Source organism: Pogona vitticeps, chromosome 4 (assembly GCF_051106095.1).
Source record: "Pogona vitticeps strain Pit_001003342236 chromosome 4, PviZW2.1, whole genome shotgun sequence".
In the NCBI taxonomy this organism is placed as follows: domain Eukaryota; kingdom Metazoa; phylum Chordata; class Lepidosauria; order Squamata; family Agamidae; genus Pogona; species Pogona vitticeps.
The window spans coordinates 3,138,578-3,164,337 of NC_135786.1; the positions used below are offsets into that span (position 1 = coordinate 3,138,578).

At 48.3% G+C, this 25,760-nt stretch overlaps 2 protein-coding genes across 6 annotated transcripts in view; one reads left to right on the top strand and one right to left on the bottom strand.

Moving 5' to 3' along the window:
* Positions 1–25,760, top strand: part of LOC144588812 (uncharacterized) — an 856,730-nt gene that overhangs the window by 775,205 nt on the left and 55,765 nt on the right. The gene's annotated exons all lie outside the window — the stretch shown is intronic.
* TTLL9 (tubulin tyrosine ligase like 9) overlaps positions 1,769–25,760 on the bottom strand; it is a 45,373-nt gene continuing 21,381 nt past the window's right edge. For 3 of the 5 annotated variants that reach the window (XM_072996617.2, XM_072996616.2, XM_078392253.1), the window contains 9 exons: positions 16,426–16,566; positions 14,736–14,826; positions 11,674–11,714; positions 11,477–11,564; positions 9,606–9,664; positions 8,180–8,376; positions 4,525–4,638; positions 3,219–3,340; positions 1,769–2,989 (listed from right to left, as the gene is read on the bottom strand). In XM_072996617.2, the coding sequence (XP_072852718.1) occupies positions 2,919–2,989; positions 3,219–3,340; positions 4,525–4,638; positions 8,180–8,376; positions 9,606–9,664; positions 11,477–11,564; positions 11,674–11,714; positions 14,736–14,826; positions 16,426–16,566 (924 nt within the window). In that variant the 3' untranslated portion in view covers positions 1,769–2,918. The remainder of the gene's footprint in view (positions 2,990–3,218; positions 3,341–4,524; positions 4,639–8,179; positions 8,377–9,605; positions 9,665–11,476; positions 11,565–11,673; positions 11,715–14,735; positions 14,827–16,425; positions 16,567–25,760) is intronic. The other 2 variants (XM_072996619.2, XM_020807865.3) reach the window with 1 other exon arrangement.

Below are 25,760 nucleotides of genomic sequence, written 5' to 3' on the forward strand. Positions count from 1 at the left end.
TTTGCACAGCTCCTTCCAGCTGAGCTCCGGGTGTCCAGTCTGGAGCTGTGGATGCTGGTCATTGATTTAAACTGAGATAATCAAAATCAGTGGGGATTTGGATTTTGCCAGCTCATGGTAGATCATCCTAGGAGATGCTATCAGAGAGTGTTTATATCAGTTGGGATGCAGGAGAAATCTAGAAATTAAAAAGTCCCCACTCAAAAGATCATTGGACATTGTGAACCCAGCTGATCTCTTTCGGTCTCAGCGTTGATACTTGCCATCCTCCCTCCCCAGATGGTCTCTTCCCAGGCCCGACAAATTGCATGGATTTCATGTACAGGCAGCTTGCAACTTCTTCAGGTGACATTCGGTGGCACCTGTTTTTCTGAGGATCAAAATGTCTCATTTGGAGCAGCTGATAATCACACAGTCCTACCCCTGCACACATGTGGGAGAACGGCAGTAAATTCAGAGCCTGGAAGACCTTCTTCCTGGGGAATTGGGCTTTCTTGGGCTCTGTCTCATCTCTCAGCCCTGGGAAAGGCAGGTCATGGCCTCACAAATCAACCCCTTGCAGTAGCACAGAGGCTGTGGTTTCAGCTGGAGGAGCAGTGTGTCTCCAGGGCTTCTGCGAAAGGGTGACCAGCCAAGCGTTTGTTTCTATTTCTCATGCCCTTTATTGGGGGAGGTAATATGTAGCCGTAGGACTGCATGCACCTTCCTCACCTGTTTACACAACCCACTCTTGCAGAAGCCTCCAGAACAGTGAGCCAGCTTGAGCTCACACAGCCCTTCTGCAATGTTTAAAATGCACATGAAATTTTTTCTGAACCAGTAGTAGAATTCTGGCCATTTCGTGTATTTCTTCTTCCCCCCCCCCTCCAATTTTTGGCCCCTGGAAGTGTCAAAGTTGCCCATCACTGCCCAATGGCCAACTGTAGGCGGCTTCCTAAGGATGCTGGCTGTGACATCTGGGGTATTTTTGTATTCAGCACTTGTTGCTGTTAACAGGACCACTTGCTTAGACTGAGATCTCAGCCTTGCCTCTTCTGGTGTGCCACTACAGTACTTAAGAGATAGCCAGGAGAGCAGATGCCATGTGGATGAACAGGCTCTTCCTTGGCTTAGGACGTGGGATCTTGACAAGAGGTGGGTCTCCTCCTAGTGTCCGAGGGGGCCCATCTGAAGTGCCTCATTCATTCATTCATTCATTCATTCATTCATTCATTCATTCATTCATTCATTCATTCATTCCATTTATACCCCACCTATCTGGTTATTGCGACCACTCTAGGCTGCTTACAACACAAAATACAAAACAAGCATAAAAAAGGAATTCTCACAGTTATAAAATTCAACAAGTTGGGGAACAAACAAAATAAATCATAACAGAGAAAGAAGAAAAGAAAATCAGGAATTAACTAAGGGAGTTAACCGGGGGGGGGGGGGGAAGAGACGCCTGCCTGAACATCCACGTTTTTAGTTGGTTTTTGAAAATACCCAGTGAGGGAGCTGTGCGAATCTCTGGAGGCAGATTGTTCCAGAGGCGAGGAGCCACCGCCGAGAAGGTCCTGTTTCTTGTGAATCTATCTGTCCCATGTGGGTTATATGTGAGCAAGATAGTTTGTTAAGATACATTAATGTGAACAGTTTACCAAACTGCTTAACACTGCATCGTTGGTGCTAAATATTGTTAACAAACTTATTAATATGTCTGGTGTTCACTTAATCTTTAATGTTTTAAAGGAACTGTAAAGTTCATGGTATATTAATGTATTCAGTATTGTTTGGTTTACTGTGTCTGTTTTATTCACTGTATTGTGTTTACATATCGTGGATATCCTGGCGCACGATTAAACTAACTTTCTGAGCACGCACACCGACCCCTTGAGTCCAGAGAAGCTCTAGGCCACCTTGTGTTCTGGCTGCTCTTGCGACGGCTCTAGCCGGCCGTGTATCCTCAAATTTTCAAAATGACCGTGGACCTCAATATGTATCGGAGCATTCAGAATGGCCGCTCGTGGTGCGTGGGACTGCCGCTGTTGGGGCCAGGTGGACCCGTGGATCAGCTTCCAGAAATTTTGAGACTAACCCAACAAGCTGCCAATGTTAATGGTCTGGTTCCTGCTGCACAGTTCACACTGGTACTTCCTAGTTTTGCTTGTTTGCAGAGAACAATGGGGTGGGGTGGGGAGTTATCTTGACTGTCCAAGGATCTCCTCATGCTTATCTGCCCAGACCTCCTCCAATGAGGACTCTCTTGCATGCTCTAAAATGTTGCTGTTGCCCTAAGACATTTGTGTATTTCAGCATCATTCTGGATGCTATAACTGTGAGCATGGAAAACAGGGCACCGTTTTTTAGGACTGGTTGGAAGTCCCTGTCGCTTCTGTTTCTCCCCACCCCCACAACATCACGATGCAGCAGAAACCCACTGAGCAGGCTTCTGTAAGTGAGGAGTTAGGTTTTTTTTTTTAAAAAAATCCATGCTTACTGCAAAGGCAATCTGGCAGGCAAGAAAGAGTGTTTGTGTGGGGGACGCAACCTTCTACTGAGGCTTCCGTTGGGGTAAGAATATCTGTACGATTGCTGGCATGGGCAGAGCAAAAACGGTGCTGCCCCCTTCCTCTCGCTCTATCTACTGCCACAGTCCATTTTGGGCTTGTCCAGGGGAGCAGCAGGATATCCTCCAGTGGGGCCCACTGTACAAAATCCGCGGTGCTCGGGCGCTCTCGCCAAGCGCCTGGTCTCTCCTTGCGCTTGGCCTGCTTGTTACTCCTATGATGTTCCTGAAGATCCCAGCAGCTATTTGCTGAGGCAGCAACGGCTCACAAACACACACACACATGCGCCTGCCCCATGTAGCTCTGCAACAGAAAGGAAGACCCTGCCCAGGGTTTCGACCATCTTTACGCAGCACTCAGGGGTGAGAGTTACGCTTTCTGTTGTGTCTGAAAAGCCTTGAAAAGCTGCTTCAGATGTTTCTTCCTGTCATTGTTGTAGCCTGGAAAGACAGCAATAACAAGGAGGGTCCTGTACATGGCTGGTCCAGAGCTACACCCACTAAGGACCCCCCCAAAAAAATTGTGTGGTAGGGCTGAATACCTTATTGAGGAACAGTTCTGAGGAGCTGGGCAAGGGAGCCAAAAGTGACAGCCTCACGCAGGTTACCACGACACTACACTGACAATACTGTATTCCCACCCTTGGTACGTAGCCAGCCAGCTGATTACCTAGATGTGTGTTTGCTACAAAGCCATTCATGGGAGTATCCAGGTTGCCGTCTCCTCTGCTGACAGGACCGTCATTCCAGATAAGATCAAAGCCCCCAACACGCTTCTCCTTCCCTGTCAACCTGCAGGAGCAAAACAGAAACATCAGGAACTCACTTGCTCCATAATGGGTCATTTGTGGAAGCTTGAAGGCCCTTGTTCTAAGGGCCAGGTTTTTTTCCAGCTAGGTTGCACTCTGAGCCTGCATGGCCTCACTCTGTAAAGGGTATATGATGTCTGATGCTGAAGGTTGGAGGTAACAAACTTGGAGGGCTCCGAAGCTGAGCTTGTCCTCTTTCCTCCATGCCCTGCTTGTCTGTTTTGCCACTTAGCTCCCTTCTTGACCTCCCGGATGGACTGGTTTCTTCCACCTCTCTGCAACCCTGGGTACCACTCAAGGGCATGTCAGCATAACAGCCTGGGAAGACCACTGTGGGCCAAGTATTTATGGATTTCCTCGCCTTCGATCTACACCGCAAGAATGTGGAGAACAGAATGGCGTTGCACTCAATATGGCTCCAGGACTGCCGTTGGCGAAAAGAGTTTCCTTTATGTTTTGGGTGTGTGTGGCTATTTTGCATGATCTCTACACTGGCTATCCAACCAAGGATACAGAAGACTGCTTTTGAAGGAAGGGCCACCGTCCAAAACAGACGGGTTCACTGGGTTTCCTGACACGTTGTGCCTTCCTGGAACGTTAACTACTGGAAACCCTCTAGTGCAGTGGTCTCCAACCTTGGGTCTCCAGATGTTCTTGGACTTCAACTCCCAGAAATCCTGGCCAGCAGAGGTGGTGGTGAAAGCTCCTGGGAGTTGTAGTCCAAGAACATCTGGAGGCCCAAGGTTGGGGGTCACTGCTCTAGTGGGAGTAGATAAGGAAGACAAAGTTAGTGTTGGTAGGAAAACGAAGAGGCCTGTGCAAGAACAGGGGCTTCCTGTGAGAGAGGCTGAGCCCCGCCCTGCTCACCCCAGAGGACGGGGCAGTCACCCCCTGGAAGAAAAGAACATGGTCACAAGAGATGGGAACCCCATCCTGCGATCTGGTGCTTTGGGTCGAGTTCACCGCCTAAGGACAGAGCTTGAAATGCCCACGAGTCAAGGAGCAAGGCTCCATGAGAGCCCGACGCAGAGTGTGCTTGCATGCTTTACACATCTCCTCCATTCATCGACACAAGTTCCTTTTTGTACCCGATGGCAGATGGGAAATGTTGAACAGAAGGGAAAGCACGCCGTGCACCCGTATGGCTATGTGCCACCCTTTGCTCACCTGCCCTCCATGTCCACGATGTGGAGCGTGTCCTCCAGCAGGTGGGTCTTGAGTTCATAGTCTTCCTGGCTGCTAGCCGTGAGGGAGGGGGATGCGTTCACCTCCAGCAGCCACCTGCCCACCAAAGGAGGAACAGAACATCAGGGAGAGGAAGCAACCACGCTGCCCACCTGCTTAAGAAGCCTGCAGCTAAGGAGTAAGTGAGCTTGGACTTGGGGGGGGGGGATTCTCTGCCGTAATGGATCCTTACAGAGTTTGTGGTGGGGTTTGGCATGCAGCTGAGACTTCCATTGTCTCTCTTGGATGTCTTCAGTTACAAAAAAAAGGCTAGCAGGCATTATTTGGCATCAGCTTTAATGGACGGTAGTCCGCACCATCCCGTGCATAGGGTTACAGTCTGTGAAAGCTTATCCCACGTCAAATGCATTATCCTTGGAAGTGCCCCCACCCCCACCCCCGAATTTTTGCTGCTAGTCCCTGCTATTGTCATGCCCTTGCAGTACAGAAGCAAAGCTGGCCCTGACAGGTGGAGCGGTGGGCCCAGACGAGAGCCCTGCAGAAGCCGGAGCCAGCTTCATCCGTGGTCACAGCCTCTTCGGAAGGTGGTCTCCTCAGGTCAGAGGGCTGAACAGCGTCCCCTCCCCTTTAAGGGATGCATTTGGGAGACGTCACTGGGTGGCATCATGCCATCCATTCCTTTGGAGTGGCAAGGTTTGCTCTTCCCCAGCCACAAACCTCTGTAAGCAGATCTGGCCACAGAGGATTTGGTCCTTTCTTGTCTCCACTGAACATCCCTGGATGGTTTCATGACCATATGATGGTGTAATCCAGACACAAAAGGGTATGTGGTGGGCAGAGGAAGGGCCAACGCTGGATCCTGCTCGCTTCATCCCCTAGCTCTGGGTTCCTCTGTCACCTCCTCCTCTTGCCACGTGCTGAGATCTTTCAGCAGAGGAGATTTGTCTCCAGATCCTGACCAGCCAACCCACCCGCTTCTGAATCACCCTGCTCTGCATTCAGTTTCTTAGGCACAACAGGATGGCAGAACTCCAGGGAGTTTTACCTCTAGAGGTCAACAGATTCTTCTTTGGCAAATAACCAAGAAATAAACAAAGGAACCACATAGTGCAAGGTGCCTCTATTCTGATCCAAATGGTTAGCTCTGTAGACAGCAGGCAAAAACTCCAAAAACAAACCTGGACCCAGCTGCTGCTCCAGGCCGGGGGCCACTTGGCCCCTGCACGATCAAATCCTTTTCAATGGAGTGGTCCCCCCGGCCAAGGGTGAGGGCACTGGAGCAACACGGACAAGCCACCGAGGGCGTTCACTGAACCAGCCGCCACTGGGCCACAAGGGAGAGGGAGGGGGTGAAGAGGGGGAATGAGAGAATGATGGAGGGGGACCCCACTGGCCACCTCCCAAGGGAGCGCAGCAGGTCCCCATCTGGGGGTGCCAGAGTCCTGCGTAGAGAAAGGGGCTGGCAAGGAGGCCAGAAAAGGGGCATTTCCAACCCAGCGTCTCTCCGTTTGGGGACCCTGGGCGGCATTGCCAAGAATCCAATTCATGTGAGATTTACTTCTACCTCTATCCAGCATTTACCCCTACTAGCAAAAGTAGGATATCAAAGGGTTCAATCTTCAGGGCACCTGCTAAAGGACCCCTGGTATTTGCTTTGGTATTGCCCTGTAATTTACTCTTTTCTCTTTTTGGGGGGGGGGGAGAGAAAAGGCAGGTAGGCAGGCAGGCTACCACAACAACTAGATGAGCATCTACTTGGATGTAAGCCCCACTGAAGTCACTGAGAGTTTGAACCTCTGAGCATATCTGTGGAAGCTTGGACTGTGATGTTCGTAGCAAATTTGTACCCAAAATGTTGCCTCTTTCATTGCATGCCTGACAGCTGCACTGATTCTATCAGTAGGTTTCTTGCCATCCATGCGGTGTGATGCTTATCTCGCTCAGTTCAGTAACTTTCCACTGACTTTTCCAGGGAGTCTTCTCTTCTCATGAGATGGCCAAAGTATTGGAGCCTCAGCTTCAGGATCTGTCCTTCCAGTGAGCACTCAGGGTTGATTTCCTTCAGAACGGATAGGTTTGTTCTCCTTGCAGTCCAGGGGACTCTCAAGAGCCTCCTCCAGCACCACAATTCAAAAGCATCAATTCTTCAGCGGTCAGCTTTCTTTATGGTCCAGCTCTCACTTCCATATATCACTACTGGAAAAACCATAGCTTTGACTATGCGGACTTTTGTTGGCAAGATGATGTCTCTGCTTTTTAAGCTGCTGTCAAGGTTTGTCATCGCTTTCCTCCCAAGAAGCAGGTGTCTTTTAATTTCATGGCTGCTGTCTCCATCTGCAGTAATCATGGAGCCCAAGAAAGTAAAATCTGTCACTGCCTCCATATCTTCCCCTTCTATTTCCCAGGAGGTGATGGGACCAGTGGCCATGATCTTAGTCAATGAAGCAGAAGTAGACTTTTTCTGGAACTCTCTGGCTTTCTCTATAATCCAGCGCATGTTAGCAATTTGGTCTCTAGTTCCTCTGCCCCTTCGGAATCCAGCTTGTACTTCTGGGAGTTCTCAGTTTACATACTGCTGAAGCCTACCTTGGAGGATTTTGAGCATAACCTTGCTAGCGTGTGAAATGAGTGCAATTGTACGGTAGTTGAAGCATTATTTAGTTTAAACCTATTTTAACACTAATGTTTTGATTTATTGTGGTTTTATACATATATATTTTAATTGCTGTATGCCACCTTGTGGTTCTTTATTGGAAGAAAGGTGGGATGTAAAACAGAAGAAAACATTTCTCTCTGAAAATGTATGTGGAAATGATTGTCTTCTCTACGAGGGCAGCACTTCTAGACATCTCTGGGGTGCGTTTTGTGTGCTTCCTAGATTTGGAAGAAACGTACTTTCCCACAACCGGATGAATGCCCTGTGGACTGCAGAGTTCTCTGTGCCTGAGAGGACCAGAACCTTAGCAGATTTAAAAGGCATCTAAAGAGCATCTGTAGCTCGGTGGTAATGCTGCTGGTTTCTACAGTTCATTCCCTGGCATCTCCAATTGCAATTGCAAAGCTAGCAAAGGTTTGAGGCCGTGGAGGGCAATCATTAAGTTGGAAGGGGCCTATAAGGCAGTCAAGTCCAACCCCCCCTCCCCTTGAGGCAGGAATACAAATCGAAGGATACCTGGGCTACTGCCGGCCAAAGCTAGACAGAAAACCGGCCACTTCCAGCGTATAAGACAACTTCACTGGTAACCCCTGCAGTTACCCATTTTTGCTTTTCCTGGGGATTAGGCTGGTTCTGCCCAACCACGACACAAAAGGTGCAAGAAAGCCAAGGTCCAAAGGCCTGTTTCTCTCCCATATTCTGTCCCCCCCACCCATGTCTACCCAAAAAGTCTTGGGGGGAATCTGCTGGGGATGCTGGAGGTTATGGTACAACACACCTGGCGGGAAGCATGGTGAGGAGGATAGGGGCCCTCGAAGCCTCTTTCTTGAGAAGCTCCTACTCCCCTACCTTTGCAGCCCTTCCTCTGCATTGTGGTGACCACCCCACTTTTGCTCCACTCCCTCTGCCTCCGTCCAGGAGGAAAGTGCAGGATTGTGTCCACCTCCCCCACTCCCCGCCCCGGTCCTCCTTCCTCCTTACGGCTTGAGGTCCTGGTCGATCAAAATGTCGTAACCGTAGAGTTCGAAGCAATGCTTGTCGCTGATGATGACTTTCTGGACGCTCTGCAGGCTCTTGATGAAGATGTTGTCCATCTCGGAGAAGAGGGCCTCCACAGCTTCCGGGCCGTGCTTGGCCGTCAGGTAGAGACGGAACTTCTGGATCATCCACTTGCACCCCTGACCCCAAATAGAAAAACAGAACCCTGAACTCCTTTTGAACAGCTCTCTCTCTCTCATCCCCATCCACCTCACAGGCTCATTCTGTTCCCATGCACATGAGGCTTGGCTGATGAAGGATGAAAGGCCAACAAGAAGCTGCAAGGGACATGGGCCCAAACAACTGGGACCAGTGGCATGGGACCGGTCGCCAAAGAATGGTGCTTAGGCACTTGGGTATCCCGGCAGCGGCTGGAACCGCATGGGGACGGGGCATTAATACGAGCATGAAACAGAATCACCGAGGCCGTCCTGCCCTTGATGAATGGCGCCAAAGATTCACGTTAAAAATGGAGGGCAACCAAGACCAACAAACAAGCAGAGAGAGTGAGGGGAGGGCCGTCAAAGCAGTTCGGAAGATGCTTCTCGAAGGAAAAGTGGCTCAAAGCATGAAGAGTTCTGCCGGCAGAGATAGAGGGAAAGACGGAGAGAGAGAAAATGTGTGTGTGTGTGTGTGTGTGTGAGAGAGAGAGAGAGAGAGAGAGATGGTTACTGTGCAGGGGAGAGGCTGAAGGCCCATCCATCTGGAAGACCAGCATTTGACTCACTTCACAGAGAAAATAGAATGTACTGGCTGGGGTTGATGGGAGCTGTAGTCCAACTCCAAAGGAGGCCCACCCAGGGTGGGCAAGCCTGCACCAGTAGGTGCTAAAACACAGGCAGAGCCACGTGTGACACAGGGCGGCAGCTGGGCTCCCCGGATCACGGTTGAGACATGCTCTCCGTCTGGACGCCTTTGGTGTCGTGTTGCTCTCAGTCACGCCGCTTGGTGAACAAGCATTTCTCCTAAATTCTGAGTCACCTCCCAGCGTAAAATGCTGTGCTCTCTGTGGTTGCGCTGTTGTCGCTTTGCGGTACTGACACTGCTTCTGATTTGATACAGTGAAATTGCTTTTTTGTTTGTTTCCCATAAGTTACCCAAAGAATCTTGTGCTATCAAGTCAATTCCGATTCACAGTGACCCTTTTCAGGGTTTTTAAGGTCGGGAATATTCAAAAGTGGTATCCCCTTCTTCCCTTCTTCTGGGGGTGCCCCTGGGACGGTGCAGCTGGCCCAGGCTGGCTCTTCTCCCCCAAAAGGCACAGTGGGGGGATCAAACTCCTAACCTCTGGCTCTGAGCTAGAGACCTATCTCATTGAGCTGTTCTGTGAGAGGGGACACATACTCATGTCGTGGACGTGTTTCCTCACCTTCTCAGGATCGTAGTAAGGAGCTGTCTTCTGTACGGCAACATTGGTCAGGTGAACATCTGGCATGAAGAAAGAGTTAAGGATGCTGAACATGGAAAGAAACACTCTTGGCACACAGAAGATAAAAGCGTGCCTGCTTCATTAAGCTTGCAGTTCATTTTTCTACCCACCCACCCTCCTAACCGGCCATCAGGCCACAGACCTTTCGGTACCGAATAGACAACAAGGAGGTAAGAACAGGAATAGCGCTCTCCTTTATCTGCATAAGAAAACAACAGCCCCAGAGAAACATATAAATGTAGGAGAGACAAGGTTTAAAGTCCTAGACCGATGGTAGAATCTTTTGAGATGAACTAATTTTAGTCTCCAGTTTTTCTAGTATGAGTGTTTGCCATGCTTCAGGACTTTGCCGACCCCCAGCCAAACCAGAGGTGTACATACGCTTTGATCTAATGCAACAGAGATGATAGCAGGGGACTGTCAGTCCTTTGTCTCCAGCAAAAAATGTGTGGCTTGCCTGGGAGAGCAGCAGTGGGGGAGTCTAGGGTCCAGGTTTCCACTCCTGGAATCCAGGGGTGGGGCGGGGCTGCTTCAGCCCTTACAGTGAGCAAATATTGAAAAACCAAACAATGCTGCAAATCTGCTTCTGGTGTCCTTTCTAGGTGGCGCGGGACTGGAGGGAATGGTACATGGTTCTTTTAATTGCCAGACCACGAGGTTTCCAAGAAAGAAAAATGACATATATGGCTGGGGGGGGGGTGTCTGGCAGCAAGCACCTATGGCCATAAAAATGATGATTCTGGAGAGCCACATATGGCCTCATAGGTGAGGGTTCTGTCCACCCTAGAGATGGAACAGCCCAACCACTTATGCATTCCTTGAGTTAAAAACCCGGGACCTCAAACTGTTTTGTTTGAGTTCGTGGCCACTGTCTTGGGACTTTAAATCTGGAGACCCTGAAGCTTCAACCTCTCCCAAGGATGATCCTTGAAAATCTCCATCTTCTTGACAGATACAGCTGTTCAAGAGGTGACTCAGAAGGCAAACCTCCTTGACAGGAGATTTCTGATCAAAGTTTGGAGGGCCATTGGTCACGACCATTTCAGCTGTGCATTTTCTTCTTTGGGAAGGGGTTGCACCGTCCAGCTCTACTTCTGCATGATTCCCACCCGCCATGATCAACCTAACAAGGACTCCCACAAGACTTGAAAACGTAACTGGGTTTTGAGATTTCAGCGGTCTAATAACGATATAACCCATTTTCACTTTTTAAGTATTCATCCCAGAATACTTACTGTACAGAGTAAGATCACACAGAGTTTGGGAAATTACTTTTGGACTGCAGTTTCCAGAATACCTCTCATCAGCAGGACTAGAAGATTCCAGAAGGTGTCATCCAAAAGAAACCAGCAACTTTTCTGGCCTTCGTTAACAAAGAGGTGTATCTGACTGCAGGAATCAGGAAGCCGAGACTGGTGGCAGTTAGAGAGAGTGGGGGTCGAGACTGGCGTATCAGGGCCTCTCCAAAGTCCTGAAAAGGTGTCAGTGTAGACAGAATATGCTCTGCCAGGTGCACTGATGCCCTGACTTGGCACAAGGTAGGGCCACATTTGACATCATGTGGTGGGTGATTCTCCGTGGCCTTGAAAGGAGTCCTTGATCGGAACTGCTGCAGCCCAGATCTGCCAGTTCTGTGCAATGCTGTTACTTTTGACTGGCTGGACAGCTCAGCATGAAGGGAGCAGCCATCTGAACAGCCGGCCCCCGGTGCCAAGCCCAGAGGCATCCTGTAGCAAAGGTCCCTGCCCCCAGCCCCGGGAAAGGGATGTCCCCTTTCGACGCACACTAGGAGTGAGGACCAGTTGGGATACAATGGTCGTCGATGGTGTTCAGCGTGAAGCGCGTGTTGGAGAACCGAGCAAAGCCATCGCGATACAGCCAAGCTTTGAGTGGGAGATACTGGAAGACAGAGAAGCCAGGAGGGTGAGAGGCTGAACACCTCCCCGCAGATATAACCCATAACATCAGAGCGGGCAGGGGTGGGGGAATATCACTTTTACTCACTCACCGACATGACGAGGACGTAGACCCTCAAGTCAAACTTCCGACCTGTAAAAGAAAGCAATGTGAGTCCATGGAAGGCTGCCCCATCCCTTATGGGCCAGCCAGCAACACAGGACAATGGTCTCTAAGCACTTGAGGATGGAGCCCTTAAGGGCCACGTACATCAGGATGATGGGGAAGAGACAAAGAAGAAAGAACGGGAAATAGAATTCTGAAACCAGGCTAAGAAAAAGGCATAGCAGTAGAGCCCATAATTGCGGTTGGTACTATGGTCACCCCTTTACTTGTGTGCCACTTGTCCTTCATAGCTTTTCCAGCAGCTCTCCGTGTATTCAATGCACAGCAGTAGAACAGAATAATTTTATATATGATGGGAACAGTTTAAAATGATCTTAATGTTGTGGCTCGTGGCTGGGAGATCTGGAAGGCTGGGAGAGAAGAGATTCTTAGCAGCCTTGCTGATCTCGCCAGCCCCCCATCTTCCCTTTGCAGCTGTTCGTCTGCTTGCGAGAGGAGAGGAAGACCCCGGAAGCTCAGTAATATCTCAGCGGATGAGAAGACCCTGCAGGCTCTGAACCTGTACCGACGCCTGCTTACAGCGGCTCTTTGGGGTTCAGCAAGGCTAGGGTTGCTCTTCTCCTCCTCTTCTCCTCCTGCAGTTTTGTATTTATTCTGTTCTCTCTGTATTAAAGCATCTCCTTGAGGTTTTCATTGTAATGTTGAGTTTCCTCTGCGCTTACGGCATTATTATTTTGTTCTGTTTTAACTTTGACATATTTTGCAAAATGTCATTTCCCAATCCTTCTCCTTCTGTCAATAGGGAAGCATTCTGATAAGCATAACTGCCATTTTTCACTATTTGAAGAATTGGCACATAAAAGATGAATAAATTTTCTGGGGCTCCAGAAGGTAGATCCTAAGCAAGAGATTCAAATTACAAGAAGGTGGATTTACACTAAATATTAAAAACATCCTGATAATCAGAGCTTTCTAAAATGGAACAATTGCCTTGGGAGGTGGCAGACTCTCCTTCACCAGAGGCACGTAAACATAGGTGGGATGATCATCCCCAGTTGGATGCTTGAGTTGTGGATGTCTTGCTTCCAGAATGTGTTGGACTCTGTAGCCAATAACTTGTTTAACATAGCAAATAGTGCTAGAACCACTGAATCAAGGGGGATTTTGCGAGCCGGCTGCTCCCTACGTTCCATTGATTCAAATGGGCCAAATCTCCCTGGGAGTTACTGTTAAAGAAAGTCATTTTTAGATTAGGCATCCTTCAGTCTCCAGAGATGATGGCCAAGTGCTCTGAGCAGAGGTCTTGGAACAGCGTCTAGTGTGGCAGAGGAGGCCTATTCAAGAGTGACCATCCCTTCCACACTGAAGACAAATACAGTCTGTCCCCTGTCCAGCTCCCCGATTTTGCTGGTTTTGGGACAGACTCTTTGCCTCATCCTGTTGAACAAGCGCCTCTGCAAATTGGGGGAGACCATGCTGCACCGCCTGCCTCCAGGCTGAACGCTCAGAAGAACTCCTCAGCTACTGGCATATAGAAGTTCACTTATACTGAACACTATACTGTATGCCATTTTAATATCTGTTCCTCTAGTTTGGAGATATCCCCTTGGACCTCTTATTAACTATCATAAATTATTATGTATCATCATCATCAACAAACCCAGTCATCCCACCATTCACTGATAACTTTTATTTATGAACAGATTAAGAAGAGCTAGTCGAAATATTGATCCTTGGGGGACCCTGCCATTTACATCTTTCTCCCTTCTACACTGAAGACCAATACAATCTGTCCCCTGTTCCGCTCCCTGGTTTTGCTGGTTTCAGGACTGCCTCTTTGCCTGGGCCTGCTGGACAAGGGTCTCTTCCAAATGGGAAAGTCATAGAGTTGGACGAATGGAATCAGTGGAACCTTGGGAGGAGCCAGCTCATGGAATCCCCATTGATTCAGTGGGCCTGCTCTATTGTAGTCGTCTGTGCCAAGCAACAGTTTTTCACATACGACCCTTGAGATCTCTTCCGGCTCTGCACTCCTATGAATCCCATCATTCAGTGTTCCTTGAGAGACACACTTCGAACCCAGTCTGCAGTGGGAAACAATCCTGTAAGCAAAGGAGCGACCTTCCTGCCAGGGCCAATAGGGCTCCATTCTCCAAACGCAACGTGGAGTTCTCCCCCGTTCACTCATCATCCTTGGGGCTCCGCAACCCTTCCTGTTTGCGGGGAGGCAGTCTCCTCCGCAGAGGGATAACGCCAAATTAGACAGAAGGCTTCACTGTCTGTGAGGTCTGCACCACTGCCACATGCAGTCGATAAAACAGCTGTGCCAACAGATCACAGGCACGGATAACTTGGGAGGGAAGTCACAGAGCAAGGAGTACGAAGTTGGAAACAGTAGAAATATAACGGCTTGCCTCACTGATGGGTTGCAAACATCATTCCCCTCCAACTGGCTAGGCGCTTATCCATCGTGGGCAGTTGACAACGCAATGTGGAGGGACTCTGGGGCTTTCCTGCTGTTTTCTGCCGAAGAATGAGCCACCAGTCTCCATGCAGGTGACAGGAATGGGCATCACACAATGATGTCTACTCTTTCCCTCTTGCCTTTGGTGCTGTTCTGGCATCACAGCATGTGGCTTCTTCAACTGGCTTACCGGGGGCCCGCCATCCTGCCTCCCACCATTGCTGCTTTCTTCACACAAGCAGCAATGAAGAGAGACCTTTCTGTCTGCAGTCAGACTCTACCTGCCTGCAAGAACCCTGGAAAACAGGGGGTTGCATGGAAGACCCTCTGCATGAGCAAGACTCCCTTGTCTTCAGACTCCCCGTCGCTCCTGTGAAGGAAACAACGGGACAGCGTGGACATGGACAATTGAGTTTCACTTTGGCATGTACAGCCTCAGCAAGGACCTCTCCTCTTCAAACTGATTTTCCTTCGTGCAAAGAAACAGCAAAGAAGGGGGGAAGCCCACTTGCTATCTTCTGAGTATGTTGAGGAAATTGCATTCTGTAACGCTTGAGCAGGGTGACTATCACCCGAGAACTTACCTCCTATTAAATATGGGTTCTCAATATAGCGCTGAGCTACGTAGTTTTCTACTGGAATTTCATCCTTCTGGTCATCGAGGCGAACACCATCCTGTGGGGGGGGGGGAAATCAGGTGACTTGCTTAGATTAGGAAGAACTGAACTTGTATCCAGTTTCTCCTAAACTTTTTTCTTGCTGACCCTCAGAGTCTGGTTGATTGCTATATCGGGGATAAGGGATGTATTAGTCATTATTGCTTTATTTTATTTACATCCTGCCTTTCTCCCCAAGCAGAACTAAGGGAAGGACACATTTTCTCAGCTCTGATTTAGCAATCACACTGGGCAAAATACTGTCTTTTTTCACAGCTCCTGTTGCTTGTCTATAGCGTGCAAAAGAGATATTTAGAAGCATGGAAGGGATCAAAATGCAATTTGGCTCAAACCGCACAACTGGTCACACTTCTGTAGCACCGTGTGCTACAATGAAAGACTTGGTACATCATGTGCCTCTTGATGCAGTGGTTGAATTGCAGAACTGCAGCCAAAACTCTGTTCATGATCAGGGCTCAATCCCAGGTAGCTGGCTTGAGGTTCACTCAGCCTTCCATCCTTCTGAGGTTGGTAAATTGAGTACCCAACCTGCTGTTGGTGGCGTTGGTGAGGCAGTGTGTAGCCTGCATAATTAAACTGCAAACCACCCAGAGAGTGCTTGAAGTCCTGTGGGGCATTCTATAAGCAGCCTGCTTTTCATGGAAATGCTACAGAATAATATGCCCTTGGACATGGAATCAACCCGAGTCTCATGATATTGTTGAAAGCAAACATAAGCAAAACAAGTCTAGATTTCAGGAGGCAAATTCTTTCCAGATGCCAGATACAGAGATCATCCATACCCTGAAGGGGAGCATCATTCTCCGAACCTTCAAGGACTAACTTGCCAAAACTTGTAAGCGGCTCTAGAGGAAGCATTACATTTCATTGTGACTGCTGTAAGATTCAGCCTGTCAGATGGGATTTAAACTGAACTAAGATCCTGAGTGGGGGAGCTATGCAGAGAGAGTAGCAATATGCTCAGCATCCTCTCAGAGACAATTCACAGATTTCCCTGGCCAAAGAAGCCACAGTGCAGAATTTCCAAATACTGAGTCGTTGAGGTTTCCCAGGTAGAAGCCAAGATGTGTCATAAATGATAAAGACTTGTGGCACTTTAAGGAACAGTAAGTTTATTGTGCCATCCGTTTTTGTGGTCTTCAGCACACGCACATCATATTAAAGTCATGTGGTGCACCAATATATGTGTGTGCGTATAGTTAAATGGAGGGTCGGAGGAGAACTGAAACTAAAGAGGTGAGAGGAAAATGCATGTCTTCCCAAGGGCCAAACAGGTGTCTCTGTTTTGCAGGGCAGGTAAAAATTTCATGCACCTGACAGGTGAGCTATAGCTCATGAAAGCCCATGCTGCAATTGGTTAATCGTCAAAGGTGCCACAAGTCTTGTTGTGGGTTTTGCTGCAACATATAAGCCCGGCCGCTCTTCGGCAAACATAGTACAACCGCTCGGAGCTGGAGGAAATCAAACGCTGTCAGATCCACCACTCTGCTCAAGAGGGGATGATCCACATATACAGATTTAACTGACAGAGACAGGACAGGGGGGAAAAAAGACAGGGACCTCAGCCTCTCGCAGCTGATGCGAAGATGCTGCTCACCGGGCAAAGCTTTAAGGTGGGCTGTTCCCAACTAATCCCTTCTTGAGAGGTCAGAAGAAGGAGGCATCTCACCTTCCTCCAGTCAATCACATCCTTGAGCTTCCGGAAGAGAAAAATGCCTCTTCCTTGAGATCGGGCAACCTGCGGGAGGGAGAGAAGACAGTTACTCTTTTTCTTTAAAAAAATATCTGCCTGGCCATTTCCTCTCGACTTGCAAGAAACCAGGTGCAACAACCAGCAACAAAAAATTATGACTTTTTAAGGACTCTGGTCTTAATTTTAAACGCAAACACACTCGTGCATGCACACACGCATACACAGATATTGTGGCACCTTTAAGACTTGTCAACTCATTTCAGTGCAAACTTTCCTGAGCTACAATCCAGACACTGTCCCCCACCCTGACTGCTGACCAATGCCAATCTTGTTAATGTGCTCTCTCTTTGCTGGCTCCTGGGATACACCAGATACTGCAGTCACAAGCTCCACAAGCTCCATTAACAGGTGTAATGATTAGGAACTTCACCCCAAATGGAAAGCAAAGATTTTCATTGTTGTTGTGGGTGTTTTCGGGCTCTTTGGCCGTGTTCTGAAGGTTGTTCTTCCTGACGTTTCACCAGTCTCTGTGGCCAGCATCTTCAGAGGACTGGAGTAGGAACTCTGTCCATGCTCTGTCCTACTCCAGTCCTCCGAAGATGCCCATGGCCACAGAGACTGGTGAAACATCAGGAAGAACAACCTTCAGAACACGGCCAAAGAGCCCGAAAAAAACCCACAACAACCATCAGATCCCAGCTGTGAGAATACAAAGATTTTCATCTTCACAGCCGCAGAGTGCTAATTTCAAAGTACTCGGCAGCAGCTTGCTTTTGAATAGGCCATGAAGAGCCATTAGCTTTTCAAAACCCTGTCTCTGATGGAAAACAAAACAACTAGATTCTTGATACGGATATGGCAGCAGCCGTACTGGTACCTTGACAAGGGGGTCTGTCACACTATGCATGCCCACTCTTCAGCAGCTCCCTCTGCAGCGCTTAATCCATTTCCAAAGGTCCCCCCAGAACCACAGAAGGCACACAGCTGGCCACATGGAAGCACCGTTATGAAATGGAGAGCCACATGGGCCATTTGACCTTCCTGGTGTATCACCAGCAATAATTTTGTCCATAGCAGACCAGGAATGGAAATTGCCTTATTCCTTCCAGGTCCCAACCACTGGATCATCTCGCAAAGTATTACCCGGTCAGTGGACGGGGAGCAACTGCGCCACGCCTCAGGCAGAGAGATGTATTTCTTTCTTTCTTTCTATATTTGTATCAGAGTGTCACTCAATTTAAATATATGAAATATACTAAAAACGAATTAAAGTATCAAGAGAAATAGACTATTTTTGACCAGACGGGCTACTTTAATAGCTTTATCTCACTACTAGTTTCTTGAGTCCTTTTCAAGTTCCACCACTACGAAGGTAATAGAAAGTTCATTGGATTCACTCCGAATATGTCACTGGTGTTTCATTTTGATTATACATTGCTTGGTCTTCTCTGCCAGCAGCAGTTGGGGTGCTGTTTCTTTAGATGTATTTAGTCAGTGAAAATATTTTTTATGCCACCCTTCATCATATTTAGCATTTCGGGGCAGTGTGTGGCTAAACTGGGTGGAACAATAAAAGAATTAAAACTAGAACTAACAAACATGCCAAGATGAATAAAAACATACGTAGGAGAAGGCCTTTCTAATCACCTACTTGGGACTATCTGCGTGCCAAGCATCCTCCTCTATGGCAGGCCTACAGTTCATCCTACAGAACTGCTGGATAGAGATCAGTGGCTTAGGTCTCCGGCTGCGGAGCCAGAGATCCACAGGTTGATCCCCCCTCCCCCGTGGCACTTCCTTGACGGGGGCTGGATGGACTCCATGATTCAGCAGTTCTAAGGGGATCCTTTATTTAGAACCATTGACCAAAACTGTGACCGAGGTCCAGAATCTCAGCCTCACACTTTGAACCAGGCCAGTTTTTCTGTGGATGCACGCAATATTCCTTACTAAAGAATCTCTGCCGCTCAAGACCTCTGTGTCCCTTTTGTATTGAACAGAGACTTTCTGAGGCTCTGTGGAGTTCTGAAATGTATGTTTTTAAAACCTGGATTTGCCTTTTACATCACACATTGCATATTGTAAAGGCCGGTGGCCCTAAACAACAAAATTTTTGACAAACGGACTCCATCCATGAAGGTCTTGTGAACATCCTTTGGGTCTTGGGAATAAAAACCTAGAGAAAAGGCTGGGGTCACCTCAAAAACAGCCATCCGGAAACGTCTTCGGAGCTGCTCAGTGGAATGGCGATCTGGCTCGCCTTCTCCCTGCTGTGTTTCTAAAGCTGACGATGCTGTTTTATTTAGCGGTGTAAAAAAGAATGCTTGATGGTCTGCCATGATATAAAGGTTTTATGGGCAGAGATCTGGGAAGGCAGCATTACTCATGAGTGGCGGCGCCCTGGGTGAGTTATGCTGACCATCCTGAAGGAGAGCTGGTAAAATCTTTATAGCACTACACATTATGCTACCGTTTCTCTTTTCCACATTTCTGGCAGAAGTTTCTTTGGCTCTTGCTTGCATCTACAGTATTTGGGAAAGTTTACCAGGATTATCCCTCTCTCTCTCTCTCTCCACGCACGCAACACCCCGGTTTCTAAATCAAGATCTGCTAGAATTCCCTTTGAAGAACTGGCATGCTGTAAAATGAGGCCCAGTGGAAAGACATTTTTATGAATTCCTCAGAATAGAGGGCAAAGCCCTGCTGGCAGAGGCCAAAAGGCCAGCGAGATTCACACCCAGTGTCCGACAGCCAGAGGATACCTCTGGGAAGCTTGCCTGGTGGGAGATCAAGGCAGTAGGCAGTGTGTCCTCTGGAGCCAGAAGTCTTAAGTTACAAGGTTTTCATACCTGGAAGGTCCATTGAGCTATCAGGAGCGCTGGTGTGGCGCAGTGGGTAGAGCAAAAGACTAGGACTAAGAAGGCCTAGGTTCAAAACCCCCTCTTGGCCATGGAAATCCTCAGTGGTTAGTGGGGAGGGATGACACTGGTAAAACCACTTCTTACAGATCTCACATATCTTGAAAACCCTACCAGGGTCACCACACATTGGATGGTATTTGATAGCACATAACACACACATCACGGGTAACAGCCGCTGATATGCCTACAGTACTTCTCCCTGTAAGCGAGTTGGACATCAGTGCACTTTGTGCCAAAGGGTTCCACTGACTGCAACATCTGGAGAAGGTCTGCTCTTTGCTCTGTCCTAAACCTTTCACCATGTGAGGAGGAATTAAAGAACCTCTTAATGAGGGTGAAAGAGTAGAGTGCAAAAAATGGTCTGGAATTCAACATCAAAAAAAAAACTAAGATCATGGCCACTGGTCCCATTACCTCCTAGCAAACAGAAGGGGAAGATATGGAGGCAGTGACAGATTTTACCTTCTTGGGCTCCATGATCACTGCAGATTGTGACACCAGCCACGCAATTAAGACGCCTGCTTCTTGGGAGGAAAGCGATGACAAACCTCGACAACATCTTAAAAAGCAGAGACATCACCTTGCCGGCAAAAGTCCTCATAGTCAAAGCTATGGTTTTTCCTGTAGTGGTGTATGGAAGTGAGAGCTGGACCATAAAGAAGGCTGACTGCCGAAGAATTGATGTTTTTGAACTGTGGTGCTGGAGGAGACTCTTGAGAGTCCCCTGGACTGAAAGGAGAGCAAACCTCTCCATTCGGAAGGAAATCAACCCTGAGTGCTCACTGGAAGGATAGATCCTGAAGCGGAGGCTCCAATACTTTGGCCGTCTCATAAGAAGAGAAGACTCCCTGGAAAAGACCCTGATGTTGGGAAAGAGTGAAGGCAAGAGGAGAAGGAGACGACAGAGGATGAGAGAGCTGGACAGTGTCATCAAAGTGACCAACATGAATTTGGTACCAAACTCTGGGAGGCAGTGGAAGACAGGAGGGCCTGGCGTGCTCTGGTCCATGGGGTCATGAAGAGTCGGACACGACTTAACAACTAAACAACAACAAAATCTTTCACCATTCAGCTTAAGAGGATTGCCCAGGGCTTGAGTGACACAACTGCTCCACTGCATACGTAACTCTATATACTGTACCTCTCTCTTATCATGGAGTCATTGAATCATAGAATAGTTGAGTTGGGAGGGGCCTAGAAGGCCATCAAGTCCAACCTGCTGCTCAAGGCTTGAATCCAAATCAAAGCAGATCTGATGGATGGTTGTCCAATTTTCTCTTAAATGCCTCTAGCCCTGGAGCACTCACCACATCCCAAGATCATGAGTTCCACTGTTGTACTGCTCTAACAGTTAAGATGTTTTTCCTAATATTCAGCCAAAATTTGACTTCCTATAGCTTGAGCCCATTCTTACGTGTCTGACATTCTGGGATTATGGAGAACAGCTCCTGCCTCTCCATCTTGGAAAATAATAAAGGTGAAGCGAACCAGCACAGGAGGTCTATGGGGGATGGCACTTGCTTTACTCTCCCCTTTCCATGATGATGGGCATGTACCAGCAGCTGTGGAGAGTCATGAAATTAGAGGACCCGTTGTTCTCAAAGTTCCTGGTCTTTTACTCGCCTGCCTGGTCTCTGGGTGGTCCCACCACTGCAAACTGATTCACTGCCTCAAACACGCCTGAGCACCAAACTGCCAATGGCATTCTCCGCCCTTCTTTGAAGCCAGCCCTGAATTCCCGGCATCACCGGTCCCCCAGGTGATAAAGCACAGTTTCCGAGCCTTCTCACTAGAAGTGAGATATTGGCTGTTAAAATGTCCCCGGCTCAGGCTCATCTATTACCTTCCTAGTTTTAAGACTCGGATATTTTTTTCCCAGCAGAACATTTTGTAAGGCAAAGAAAGAAATATTTTTATTGCAGGCTGTTTTCATGAGATCTGCCCACCTCCCACCCCCCACCCCCTTTAAACGGCACCTGCTAAAAACAGCAACGAGCTGAGCACTGCAGTCCAAGAGGACTTGCCTGCTGTAACAAGGGGGCTCGGGAGAAGATCAACAGTCACCACCCCACAAAGGAGGTCCACGCACGGGCTACGCTGCAGATTCCTGTGCTTCATGGTACTGCTAACATAGGGAGCAACTACAAGTACACTGGCCATTCACCATGCAAAACTGCATTGGATTGGGCACACGTCAATCCAAATTCATGCCTAGAATGGTTGTATAGACCAGATGGGTGGGATACAAATCAAATAAATAAATAAAATAAATTAAAACCACTGACTACACAACATAAAGCTCAAGGGGGGGGGGGAAGCCTACTGTGGAATCGTCTTTTTTGTTCAGCCGGTGGCTTATATTTATTCCGATTGGGTTGAATGCTTTTGTCTGCCTTCTGCCCAGAGTGATCCCCCTGATCTGATAAAAAGGGGTGTTTGTGCCAGTTCCCCTCAACTTTGCACCTATTCTCTCCAAACTGATTTTAAACAAATCAATTAGAGCTGAGCCCTGGAATACTTTATCACTACGGCATTTAGGAGAACCTTTTTTTTAAAGGAGAGGCGGGCATTGCTAATTAGCACTTTGTTAGCACATTAGGGCAGTTTCTGATGTGGGAATTCTGTCCAAACGGAGGTCTTTGATTCTACTGACTCCTGCAAATTGTCATCCGAATGACTATAGCAATTTCAAATGGGGAAATCAAATTTCAATGGGTGCGAATCACAGAGGATCAAACTGTATTTTCCCCACTGCACCCTCTCACCCTACCTCAGCCTAACCTATGCAGCGTTTTTATTGGATTCCCCCAGTTACCCCATATAATTATAGATTGGCAGACCACTTGGCTTGGGAACCAGATGGTTAATGAACCAATTCCATGAAGAAAAACGTAATGGCCACACTTCCTGCCCTCTTTCATGCCCCCTAGTAGCACACCTTGCAACGGGCAGGTTGGGGTGGGGGAGAAAAGGTGTGGCGGAAAACATGCTAGAAGAAGACCCAATACGAGATGGGCCGGCTTTAAAAGGAAGCCACGCCCTTACAGTTTGCAAGATCTGAGCAGGGCTATTTAGGGACAAGATCTTTTGAAGGTCACTAACTCACAAGGCTGCCCGTAAGTCAAAAGTGACTTGATGGCACAGAAAAGCAATAGAAAACATAAACGTTGTGCAGCCGCAGCATATTCTGACAATAAGACAAAAGAGACCCAGAGGTTTGCTGGAAGACGAGGGGAGAAGGTGGCCCTACGTGCTCTCATTCACGGGCCCTCTTTATCTCTCTCTCTCTCTCTCTCTCTCTCTCTCTCTCTCTCTCTCTCTCTGTCTGTCTGTCTGTCTGTCTGTCTGTCTGTCTGTCTGTCTGTCTGTCTGTCTGTCTGTCTGTCTGTCTGTCTATCTATCTATCTATGAAGAGGAACCTTCAGACCATGGCCAAAGAGCCCGAAAAACCCACAACAACCAATCCCCCAGAGCCTTCAGGAAACCATCCAGATCCATTAGTCTCCGAGGGCGGATCATCTTAATAGATCCCCCACCCTTGCAGAGGGAAGAAGAAGCTAATAGACTAAACTTGGCCAGGAAGTGGTCTGACCATGACAATGGGGTCATAACCAGCCCCTCCACATCCAAATCACCATCTTCCAGCCCCGTTGAGAAAACCAGGTCCAAGGTATGGCCCTTCTCATGTGTCAGGCCGATGACACATTGATACAGCCCCGTGGTTGACATGGCAGCCATGAAGCCCTGAGCTGCCCCAGTCAAAGCAGCCTCGGCATGGATGTTGAGGTCCCCCAGCACCAATAGCCTGGGAGTCCTCAACACCAGGTCCGAGACTACTTCCGTCAGCTCAGGCAGGGAGACCATTGGTACACAGCAGGGTGGGCAGTAGAGCAACAGAATCCCCAGTCTGTCTTGTAAGCCCAACACACAATACAGGCCCTCAAGACCTTCTCTCAAAGGGACAGGAAGCCTGGTCAAGGAGATAGAACTCCTATAGACTATAGCAACTCCCCCTCCCCGACCCTCCGAGCGACCTTGGTGCTGGACTGAGTACCCAGGCGGACATAGCTGAGAGAGGGGAACACCACCCTCCTCTCCCACCTCTCAGTAATGCACGCCAGGTCAGCAGCCTCATCCAGAATTACATCATGGATGAGGGCAGTCTTATTTTGTACTGACCTGGTGTTCATCAACAGCACCGTGTGGCTCGAGGGTTTGCTGATATGGTCACCTGATACGATCTGGCTGGGGGTAGAAGAGGGGATAGATGTAAGAGATCTAACCTCTCTTCTCCTACGTGGGCATGTTCTACCCCCACCGCCATTCCTTCCCCTACCCAGCACCGCCTCTATGGCTGCTCCCCCCGTCCCTCATATCCCATCAGCCTCCAACAAGCCCAAGAAGCATAAGAAACAAGGGAAGAACCTGCCTAAGTCATTTTGGGTCAAGCTATTCGTGTTTCTAGAACGAGAGCGACGAGAGAGAGAGAGAGAGAGAGAGAGAGAGAGAGAGAGAGAGAGAGAGAGAGAGAGAGAGAGAGAGGGAGGGAGGGAGGGAGGGAGGGAGGGAGGGAGGGAGGGAGAAACACTTATAGGGTATGGCTGAATCTCCAGGTAGAGGATTACTGGTTGTGCAACTAGTCACCCTTTTGCTCTCTCAGGAGTGCCGCGGCATGAGCTGCACTCCACAGTTTGCATAGGATTAGGCAGTTCAAATCAAACCAAGAAGTGGTGGCTACCAGAGGCAAAGGGAAGTGTGGGGAAGCCAGTCTTATTCATTAGCAAACCACTGCGTCTTGCTCAGCCGGCAGAGGGTGGTTTGTTTTGTTCCAATTCAGCTGGCATTGTTTTCTCCTCCACTTTGAAGCTTCCATGATTGCCTATTCTGATGCAAAAGGGTGAACTCGGGACGGGAGGTGCGCGGTTACAGCAGCTCCCCTCAACTGAGCTCCTGTGGTCTCCTCAACTCCAAACAATTTTTCCATTTTTTAAAAAAAAATGTGCTTGCCAAAAGTAGTGCTGAATTAAAGAAAAACTGTGTGCAGACAATGCCAAGGAGAGAGAGAGAGTAAGAGCGACTTAGACTGGAGATTACCACCATCAGATTGAATAGGAAATCGTAGGATTTCACTATGGTAGAATGAATGCAAAGCTTTGACAACCCAGTGGAGAAACACCCAGCAGATGAAACCTATAAAAAAGAGGCAGGTCAAGAAGAGGATGTACCTTCTCACAGAGAGTGACACCTGCTAGGGAGGTGTGTGAAGGACATCACCATTGCCCAAAACAGAACACACCACCAGAGTATCAAGAGACTGTATGATAGGAAGCCAACTTCCAACATTTACACTGAGATAGTTTATCACACCACTTTTTACTGGTTTTAAAACCAGTGTGACAAACTACGGCTCACAGTGAGACCTTAAGTCCAAACCAACATATATCATGTGCCTTCCAAAAAGCTCCACCAAACATTTCTCAAGGCTAAAGCACAGTAAAGTTCACTCTCTCTCCTTCTTCAGGAGGTATATTCTAGCTAAATCCTCTGCGGGCATAACACATGGAGTATCAGTTTGCAGAATTCAGGTTGCGGAACATGCTTACGAGCTTCCCTTAAGCACAGCCTAATCCTACAGCCAAGGAAGATTGAAAAATTGGCAACTTCATCTTCACCACAAGGCTCTTCTACAATTAATGCAGCACAAAGATGATTTTCAACCAAATCTGCCATATTTATTTTAATTTTTTGTAATACGCCACCTCCTTTCTTCCTTAGGAAGAGGTGGACTATAAACGCAAGTGAACGAACCACAATATCAAACACGTCCAGCTTCCACCATCGCTACCTCCACAGCCTCCTGCAAGCTGCATCTTTCCACTTGTCGGCACAACGTTGATAATTGTAACCTTTTTAATATAGTCCCATTTAGTGTATCCTGATTTTCTCCCCAATGTTAATTGAGGATGTGGGCCCAAATCGGCTTCATGTAAGGTTTCTTGCTGGCAATTAACGGAAATTATCATTTGTAGACTTAGATAATCACTGGCTGTTATCCTCCTGGCAGTAATTCACATGCTCGTTTGCATAATTACCTCCCATCCCCCTTCAAAACCCACCCCTTATTTGCAGGCAGAAGGCAAAGCGGCTGATGCCAGCTTTTTATCTGCCCAGCAAACGACCTGTCCTGCTGTGAGCCTCACAGATGGGTGTGGAGGTAATTATGTGCCATGGCACCATATTCATGATTTTAGATGGCTCTCATCATCTGGCAACAGCTAAGTCTTTCCCTGGTTCTGATTAACATCTTACCAGCCTTCA